Here is a 9977-nt window from a genome sequence, read left to right as displayed (position 1 = left end):
TATTTCTCTTCCCAAGACCCCCTTCACAGACCCAGTTTCCTCCTCCATAATTACATGGAAATCCACACCTCAAAAATAAATATTTTTATTTTGTCTCCTATTGAAGATAACTCAAAACTGAGTGACTTTGAAGGCACACTCTGGCATGATACCTGAGGAAAAACCAAGGAAACCTATCAGAGGCAGATTCAACATCAGCCCCAAGGTTCTGGGCTAGGGAGTTGGCTCTCACCTGTGTCCAATCCGGCCAGCCCACCTCTGTTGTGGCTCCATAACTTCTCCCTAGGGAATGGGGGATAGGTGTGGGTCTCCAAGTGGCTTTAGACCCCCCCACCGTTTCTCACCTCTTCCCAACTCACCTCCTCCTCTTCCTCACTCTGTTAACGCACTCTCTGGTCACTGCCAACACTACGACCACCGCAGGGACCAGGATTCCCAATAGGACAGCCACAGAGTTGGATGAGTCTGGGTGCAGAGAAGAGAAAAAGGGACATGAGACAGGAAGAGGTGGGGACAGAGGGAGGGGGGAGAGCCTCAGGCCCCTGCATCTCTGGCTGTGGCTGCTTCTCCAAGAGGCTGTCACCCCCAGGAACTCCTAGGCCTCAATGCCAACCCCTGCAGCAACCCACAACTCCCATTAGCCTTTTTAGAAGGATATCCATCCAGCTGGTGCCCTGAAGTCAAGAGAATCACCTGGACACTTGCTGAAAATGCAGATTTCTGGGTCCATTCCAGACCTAACAATTCTGAATCTCTGGGGGTGTATCCTAGAATGTACATGTTAAAAAAGATGCCCCCGGGCGGCACCTGTGGCTCAGTCAGTAAGCGTGGCGGGTTCAAACCCAGCCCGGCCAAACTGCAACCAAAAAGTAGCTGGGTGTTGTGGCAGGCGCCTGTAGTCCCAGCTACTGGGGAGGCTGAGGCAAGAGAATCGCTTAAGCCCGGGAGTTGGAGGTTGTTGTGAGCTGTGTGAGGCCACAGCACTCTAGCGAGGACCATAAAGTGAGACTCTGTCTCTACAAAAAAAAAAAAGATGCCCCCCCTTCCATCTTAGGTGAGAAAAAGCTGGAGAACCATTGGCCCTGAGGCTCAAGGCAATCATAGTTTTGGATAAGGGAGAACAATAAAAGGCACTGAAGAGGCACAGAAGGACACAGGAGGGAAAAACAACAGTAGGATGTAGCACATAAGTCCCAGAGAGAGGCTGGGGTCCAGAGAAGATTCCAGAGTATTCAGGTAGGAGATGGGCACAGGTTCTTTGAGGACTCTTGTCCTGCTATGATCCTTATTATAATAGTATATGTAGTATAGAACTATATACATATAACATTAATCTTATTATATAATATACCTCTTAATAGGTAATATATCTATAATGTATAATGTTATATAATACCTATAATGCATAATACTAAAATAGATCTAAAATTTTGTTTTTTTAGAAACAGGTTCTCATTCTATCAAGTTACCCAGGCTGGAGTACAATGGCATCAGCATAGCTTACTGCAACCTTGAACCCCTGGGCTCAAGCAATCCTCCTGCCTCCCCTCCTGAGTAGCTGGGACTACAGATGCATGCTACCATGTCCAGCTAATTTAAAATTTTTTCTTCATAGAGACGGGGTCTTGCTATGTTGCCTAGGCTGGTGTGGAACTCTTGGCCTCAAGCCCTTCTCCTGCCTCTGCCTCCCACTATGAGACACTATGACTGGCCAATATAATAACATTTGTTAATATTATCTATACAGAATAATTCTGTGGTGATTGTCAGTGGGGAAAGAGGTCTGAGGGTACAGGGCCTAGGATGAATGAAGCTCTTACCTGACTTTTCATGGGGTGGGAAATCCTGAGGCTCTGTGCAGAGTTCTCCCCCATAACCAAGTTCACATTGACAGGTGAAGCCCACTTCCTGCTCTTGACACTGTCCATCATTCTGACAGGGGTTCTGTAGACATGGGCTTTCTGCAAGGACAGATGGAGTTCTGAGGGAGGGTCTCACAACCTGAGAGAGGCCTGGCTGGGGGCCAGGACTCTAGGGAAGAAAGAAGCTTCTACCAGAGACTGGCCAGGGATCAGCCTGCCTGGTTCTCACATCTGACTCTACCCTCACTAGCCCTGGGCTTTTGGGGACATTGCTTAACTTCTGTGAACTCTGTTTTCATTACCTGTAAATTGGTACTGTGCTTACCACTAAGCTGACATAAAAACTAAAGGAGATAAAGGGAGTGAATCTGGCACAGTGCTGGGCAGATAATGGATGGGAAAGGGAAGGGACAGACCCCCAGACATCAATGTGGAAGAGTCCCAGGCAGAGGGCAAAGAGGGATGATCCTTGGTCTAGGGCCACCCCAGCTTGATGTAGACTCACCTCGGAAGCAGCCCCGGGTAAGGTTTCCCAGGGTGCAGATCTCCCCTGAACTGCAGCTGAAAGGCTCACACTGCAGCGTCCTGGCATGGGCACAGGTGCAGCGCTGAGAACAGTCCTCAGTCACAAAACTGTCACCCAGCTGTAAAAGGGAAAGTATTGGGAAGAGAAGTTCTGGGTGTCCAGCCCTGGCCTTGCTGTCCTTTGCACCTATGCCCCGGGCCTCCCACTGTCACCGAGACCTGGTAGTAGCTGCCATTACTGGTGCAACCGCATTCGGCCAGTGGGAGGCTCTGAGTGCCGCTATAGATGTAGCCTGGGATGCTGGCGCAGCCCTCCACACAGGGGCCCTCACAGTCCCCAGGGACTGCCAGGTCAGCACAGGATGCAGGGCAGGGCGTCATGCAGCTCTGATATACGGTATTGGCTGGACACCCCAAGGCTGAGGGGACAGAGTCATAGTCAGAAGCTGTCTGGTGCTGGTGCTGGCCAAACAGGGACAAGGTCACCCAACAGTACTCAGAGCTGCTTATAGGCAGAGAAGCTAGACATGTAGGCTGGTTTTGAGTCTTGTGCCTGGGTCACTGGAGCACTTGAAGGAACAGGTTGAGCAAAGGTGGACCTTAGCAGGAAGAACCGGGATGTGGGGATGGGATTGGAGGTAGGACAGAGAAGGGGTCAGGCCGGAGTATGGGCTAACTTAGACATGGTGAGAGTTGAGGGATGGAGGGATGAAGACAGGAAGCCCATGGTGAGGTGAGTGTGGGGAGAGAGGTGGGCAGAGGCGATGGCAGAAGGCCTAGGGTAGCGCCTCACCACATCGGGTGTGGTCCCGCCAGCCGGCCAGGGTCTCGCCTGCTTCCTGGCAGAGGACAGCATAAGCACTGAGGACCTGGCAGCGCCGCTCCTCTTGTTCCCTGAGGTCCTGGGCGGAGCATAGATCAAACACACAGTGCCTGGGGCAGAGGAAGGGACTGTCAGCGGGGAGGCAAGAAGACCCAGTCCTGCAGGGAACCCCAAACAGAAAGACATTGGGTGCTGTCCACTGGGAGAAAGGAGAAGTGAACTCAGCAGAGTGTGAGGCAGGGAGCCCATCAGGCACCTGGGCCATTCCCGCAGCCCTGGGCCCGTGACTCACTCCTGGAAGGGCTCTGGGGCCACAGTCTGGTGACAGGCGGCAAAGGGGCTCAGGGGGTCCACCAGCACCCTACAGGCCTGGGTGCTATTGATGAGCTCCAGCTGCTCTGGGCTGCATGGTGCTGCATGGAAGCCCACTGCTCCCCTTCCTCCTCTTCGTCTTCCTTCCTCCTCCTCCGGCAAGGCCCTTGAGCAAAGACAGCCAGGGCCAGGTGAGGCCCAAGGAAGGTGACATAAGGGAGGAAGATCACAGGGAAGGGCAGGCATAGACTGGGACTGTCACAGCAGGTACCCCCACAGTAGTCAGTAAAGGACAAAGTTGGAGGGTCGAGGCTGGTCTCCCTGGGCTCTCTCCCCAGCATTTCCTCCTTTGCTGAGGACTGGAGGATCAGTGGCTCTTGACAACCACAGGCTCTCACCTCGAGAAGCGGAAGAGCGGAAGAACAGGGTCTTCCGTCTTCACCTCCCAGCTATTACCAAAGGTGTTGTAGTTCTCAGTGAGAGCGCCACTGGGCATCATCATCTCATTCCTGTGGTTCTTGTCATAGTTCCCGCATAGGCCATGCACGAGCCCCTGGTACATGCTGGGCAGGGTGATCACTGTGGGAGGAAGGAGGTACCCAGAAGTAAGATGTCTCACACTCTGCTCTGTACCTGGCCTCACTCGGCCTCCTCCTGAACCCACCTCTGGAACTGAAGGCCCCATTCCCAGGCAATTAGCCCTCACCACAGTTAGCCTAAGATATGGTTGTTCCTCCTCCCCAGAAATGTCCCTTCTGCTCCCTTTCCCCTCTCTCTACAACCTGCACTGTTCCTTCCATCAAAGCTGACGACCATTTCAAAGTCGGTGACTAGATACAGCCGTTGGCCCCGCAGGGTGACCCGCATGTGCTCATTGGGACTGTAGGGGACTGCCATCTTTTGGTTGTTCACCTGGGGAGGGAAGACAGGCCCACAGGGAGTGCTGAATTAACCTGCCCTGCTGCTATTTTGGGTCCCACTGCTAACTGCCACTTCCCTGTGGAGACATGGAGAAGATTGGAGTATTATGATATGCCAATAATCTCAATTACATTTTTTTTTTCTTTTAAGGAGAGACCTACAGAAAGATGTCCAGTTGTCTGCCAGAAGGGGAGAAGAAATGAAGGTCAATCTTTTTTTTTTTTTTTTTGTAGAGACAGAGTCTCACTTTATGGCCCTCGGTAGAGTGCCGTGGCCTCACACAGCTCACAGCAACCTCCAACTCCTGGGCTTAAGCGATTCTCTTGCCTCAGCCTCCCGAGTAGATGAAGGTCAATCTTAATTGACCACTGTCCCACTTTCCATGCCCAGGGAATCAAACTGCCTTGGGCCTGTTTTTGCCCAGGCCCCTCTTCACACACTCATCTCCACATTTCTTGGTGCAGTCATCCAGTGGAAGGAGACACCCCAGTGTGCTTTACTGTGGGTAAAGTGGCCTCCTTGGGCTTTGCTCCCCTGGCAGCCCTGGCCTCTTCGTTATAAAAAAGAAAAACAAAAACTGAGCCTCCCAGCCCTTGCCTTACTGCACCCCATGAAATGAGCCTGGCGCTTACTCTGACTTCTATGCCCTGCCTGCCCCTGCCAGAAACTTCCCAGGGAAAAGGGAGCCCTGGCTTCTCCTGCCCTTGGGTGGCATCCCACAGCCCAACCTGCCTCTCCACACCTGGGCTCTGCCTTGCTCTCACCACAAGCTGTAGACTGGCTTGGAGATGGACTTTGTAGCCATAGACAGTTGTAATCACTTCGTTCAAGAAGACGGGGCTCCAGGGTGGATACATCTTGTTGCGCCCCTCCACAAGCAGGTGCTCTACCCCGTCAGGGAGTATGTCCACTGTCTTGACCAAAATGTAGGTCATGTGGCCCGTGAAGCGGTAGTTGAAGCGGTCAAACGTGCGGTAATAGGGGTCCCCAAACACTGAACATTGTTCTGACTCTGCCAAGGAGGGTGAACACTGAGAAGGGACCCTGCCTGGGTATAACAGTCCCTGGAATCCCTCCCTGACAGTTATGTCTCCTCTTAGGCCTGGGCTCCCTGATCTTTGAATTTTTTCTTTCTTCTTCTTTTTTTTTGGCCGGAGCTAGGTTTGAACCCGCCACCTCTGGCATATGGGACCGGCGCACTACTCCTTGAGCCACAGGCGCTGCCCTTCTTTCTTCTTCTTCTTTTGGCCTGATTAAAAAACTTAGAGGACCACCTCCTGGTCCAGTCCCTTTTTTGCCCTTAAGGAAAGGGGTTCAAGAGAATATCAGTAACTGGCACATAGCCAGAATGAAAAGATAGGCCTTCAACTCCAGCTGCCTACCCCGTGCCTGCCTGAGCTCAGGTCCAGGCTGATCCCCTCCTTGCCCTACCTCTCACACCACCTCAGCCCTAGCCCCAGGGCCCTCTCCCCCTCCCCAGGAGCTCCCCTTACTGTCAGGTGCACAGTTGCTATTGCCATGGTTGGAGCTGAGCTGGCAGTGGGACCCAGAGGGGCATCGGAAGGCCCAGCACTGAATGGTTCCTCCTGTGCAGAGACAGCTCTCGGAGCAGCCACTGGTGATCCAGGTCTTACCTGGCTGTAGAAGCCACAGGAAGAAAGAGAAAAGGAGTGAAGAGGGAAGAGCTGGTTCTCCTTCCTCTCATCCTGACAGCCTAAGCTCACTGTCTGAATGGCTTAATTACCACTGGCCAGATGCAGTAAGAGTGCCATTTGGATCTGTATGTCCCTGTATCTCACCAAAAGGCATGTGCTTGGCATCTTAGATGTGCTTTTCAGGAGGTATTACTGGACCCATTTTACAGATGAGGAAACAGAGGTAACAGAATTCAGTTGACTCATCAGAGGTACAATCAGGATTCAAACACAGGTCAGCCTGCACCAAGGCCCTGCTCTTTCCACTATACCATGCTATGTCTCAGTTGTGTGGAATTCTCAGATCCAGATGCATCCCCAGCCCTGTCCTGGCTGCACATACCATGCTTTACACCCAAAAGCCAGCCATACAGACATGGGGGTCTCAGACTAAAAGAGACTAAGGCAAGGATAAGACACCATCCTCAAGGTATATTGACCACATCCCACATCCCATGCCCACTCACAGGGATGATGCCGCCCTGGGCATCCTTGCAGCCACACTGACTTCTGGGCACACACTTGTCCTCATTTAGCACATAACCAGGCTGACAAATGCAGCCCTCTGCACAGGCGGAGGGGACTCTGGCACCCTCACACTGGCCATCCGGGTCCCAGCAGGAAGGTGAGCAAGGGGGAAGGCAGGTGGTGTAGCTGCTGTAATCAGGGCATTCCAGAGCTGCAGGATGGAAGGGAACAGGTAAGTGGAGGGGGCCAGTGGGGGCCAAGGTGGGGAGGGGCTACAGGTGAATGACCAAAAGGCTTGGCGATTTTTCTCCCTTTCCTTATTCATCCGGCAAACATTTACTGAATGTAGGCTGTCTGCCAGGCTCTGAAGAAAGAAAGGAATAAGAATGGCTTTTCCCAAGTCAGCATCAGAGGCAGAGCTTAATGCACATGATCAGTAAGTGTACAACAGACAGATGTGTAAAAGATATAATGGGGGCATAGACCAGGGAGTATTGCCTCTGCCAGGGGAGTTAAGAAAGGTCTTTAAGCAAAATTACTGTGAACAAATGGAAATGTATACCATGTTCATGAATGGGGAGAGTCAGCAACATGGAGATGTCAGTTCTCCCTCAATTTATACATTGAATGTGATCTCAATAAAATAAACCAACAGGGTTTTGTGTATGTGTGTTTACTAGTACAAGATGATTTCAAAATTGAGATGAAGATATAAGCAAATAAGAAAACCCAGCAAAACTCTACAAAGGAAGAGCAGAGAGTAATGAATATCTCTACCAAGTTAAACCCCATTTTATAAATTCTCAGTGATCATGACATTGTATTATTGGTACATGCAGATACAAATGAACCAATGGAACAGAAGAGAGAGCCCAGATATGGGTCCAAATATACATGAGAATTTAGTATGTGATAGGTGGCATCTTAGTCCATGGGGAAAGACAGACTAGTCATTTAATAGTGCTGGAACAACTGGCTAGCCTTCTGGAGAAAAGTAAAAACAAAATCATTTTTATCTCACTCTCCACACCAAGATAAATCTTCATGGGTCAAAAATTTACATATGGCCAGGCACAATGGCTCAAACCTGCAAAGCTAGCTACTTGGGAGGTTGAGGTGAGAGGATCCCTTGAACCCAGGAATCTGAGGTTTCTGTGAGCTAGGCTGAAAACACGGCACTCTAGCCTGGGCAATAGAGGAAGCATCTGGAAGAGAAAAGGCAGAGAGGAGAGAAGAGGAGGGGAAGGGGTAGGGGAGGGGAGAATAAGAGAGGGGAGACCAGGTGCAGTGGCTCACACCTGTAATCCCAACACTTGGGAGGCCGAGGCGGGGGGGTGGGGTGGGCCAAGGGGGGTATTGCCTGAGCTCACAGGTTGGAGACCAGCCTGAGCCATAGGGAGACCGCATTTCAAAAAATAGCTGTGCGTTGTGGTGGGCACCTGTAGTCCCAGCTACTTGGGAGGCCGAGGCAAGAGAATCGCTTAGGAGTTGGAGGTTGCTGTGAGCTGTGATGCTATAGCACTCTACTGAGGGTGACAAAAAAAAAAAGGCTCTGTGCCCGAAAAAAGGCTCGGCGCCCGTAGCACAGTAGTTACAGTGTCAGCCATATACACAGAGGCTGGTGGGTTTGAACCCAGCCTGGGCCAGCTAAACAACAATGACAACTGTAACAAAAAAATAGCCAGGCATTGTGGCAGGTGCCTGTAGTCCCAGCTACTTGGGAGGCTGAGGCAAGAGAATCACTTAAGCCTAAGAGTTTGAGGTTGCTGTGAGCTGTGAGGCCATGGCACTCTACCGAGGGTAACATAGTGAGACTCTGTCTCAAAAAAAAAAAAAAAAGAGGAGAGAAGAAGAGAGGAGCCATAAAAATTCTAGAGCAAAGCATGGGCAAATTCTTTTTTTAGCTTCTGTGGGGACAGCATTTGTAAATATGGCTCAAGGTACCATAAAGCTATAAAACAAAGATTAATATACTCAACTCCATAAAAATTTTTTTTTCTTACATGGAAAAAAAAAGAACTGGAAGAATTTGTGTAGCTCAGAGCACAAATAAAGGCCTACTTTCCATAAAGTACTTCCATGTAGAAGTTTAATAAAGACCAACAACCCAGTGGAAAAACGGTGAATGGATATGAGCAGATAGTGCACAGAAAGGGAAATTCAAATGGCTCTGAAAGATATGAAAGAATTTACAATCTCACTTATAATAAGAAAATGCAAATTAAGACTCTTGCTATTTTTCACTTCTCAGATTGGCAAAAATCCAGAAGCTTGCTCATGCACTGTGTTGGCAGGGCTAAGGGAAAACATACGTTGCTGGCAGGAATATAAATTCTTCAACTCTCTGGAAGGACATTTGGCAACATTTTTCAAAAGCACAAATGCACATAGTATTTGACCCAACAATTTCACTTCCAGGAATTTATCTTACAGATAGAATCGCACATAGAGTATATCATATGTGTGGAAGGTTTTTCCCCTGCAGCATTGTTTGCAATGGCAAAAAGTTGTAAACAACCATAAAGTCCATCAAAAATAGTCTAGTTAACTAGTTAAATAAATGATAAATGATGGTATAATAATGAAATATTACGCAGCTGCAGAAGAGAACAAAGAAGCTCTTTATATACGGGATGTGGAAAGATCTCTGAGCTATCTTTTTTTTCTTTTTCTTGAGACAGAGTCTCACTTTGTCACCCTGGGTAGAGGGCCAGACCATCACAGCTTACAGCAACCTCAAACTCTTGGGCTCAAGCAATCCTCTTGCCTCAGCCTCCCAAGTAGCTAGGGCTACAGGTGCCCACCACAATATCCAGCTAGTTTTTCTATGATTAGTAGAGAACAAGGTCTCACTCTTGCTCAGGCTGGTCTTGAACTCCTGAGCTCAAGCAATCCACCTGCCTCAGCCTCACAGAGTGCTAGGATTACGGGCATGAGCCATTGTGCCTAACCAAGAGCTATACTTTTAAAATGGAACTAAATGATCAACATGCATGTGTTCATGTGGTAGTAAAATTCAATGGAAATCAAGCAGGTGGGCTCAGCACGTAGCTCAGTGGTTAGGGCGCTGGCCACATGCACTGGGGCTGGTGGGTTTGAAACCAGCCAGGGCCTGCTAAATAACAATGACAAACAACAGCAATGACAATAACAACAAAAAACTAGCTGGGTGTTGTGGCAGGCATCTGTAGTCCCAGCTACTGGGAAGCTGAGGCAAGAGAATTGCTTAATCTCAATAGTTTGAGGTTATTGTGAGCTGTGATGCCTCAGCGCTCTGCCAAGGGTGACATAGTGAGACTCTGTCTCAAAAAAAGAAAAAGAAAACAAATCGAGCAGGTGGAAGGGAGGAGGAGGGAACAGGTAAATTCACAC

At 49.7% G+C, this 9977-nt stretch overlaps 1 protein-coding gene across 1 annotated transcript in view; it reads right to left on the bottom strand.

Annotated features, from left to right (window-relative positions):
- Positions 1-104: 104 nt before the first annotated feature.
- ZAN (zonadhesin) overlaps positions 105-9977 on the bottom strand; it is a 39865-nt gene continuing 29992 nt past the window's right edge. The window contains exons 38-50 of the mRNA XM_053555440.1: positions 6605-6816; positions 5937-6081; positions 5208-5455; positions 4305-4434; positions 3921-4101; positions 3503-3688; positions 3181-3320; positions 2607-2806; positions 2368-2506; positions 1821-1961; positions 360-465; positions 233-282; positions 105-173 (exon numbers count right to left, since the gene is read on the bottom strand). Of these exons, the coding sequence (XP_053411415.1) occupies positions 112-173; positions 233-282; positions 360-465; positions 1821-1961; positions 2368-2506; positions 2607-2806; positions 3181-3320; positions 3503-3688; positions 3921-4101; positions 4305-4434; positions 5208-5455; positions 5937-6081; positions 6605-6816 (1940 nt within the window). The 3' untranslated portion in view covers positions 105-111. The remainder of the gene's footprint in view (positions 174-232; positions 283-359; positions 466-1820; positions 1962-2367; positions 2507-2606; positions 2807-3180; positions 3321-3502; positions 3689-3920; positions 4102-4304; positions 4435-5207; positions 5456-5936; positions 6082-6604; positions 6817-9977) is intronic.

The sequence above is a fragment of the Nycticebus coucang genome, chromosome 12 (assembly GCF_027406575.1).
Source record: "Nycticebus coucang isolate mNycCou1 chromosome 12, mNycCou1.pri, whole genome shotgun sequence".
NCBI lineage: Eukaryota > Metazoa > Chordata > Mammalia > Primates > Lorisidae > Nycticebus > Nycticebus coucang.
This window is presented reverse-complemented; position numbering and strand designations above follow the sequence as displayed.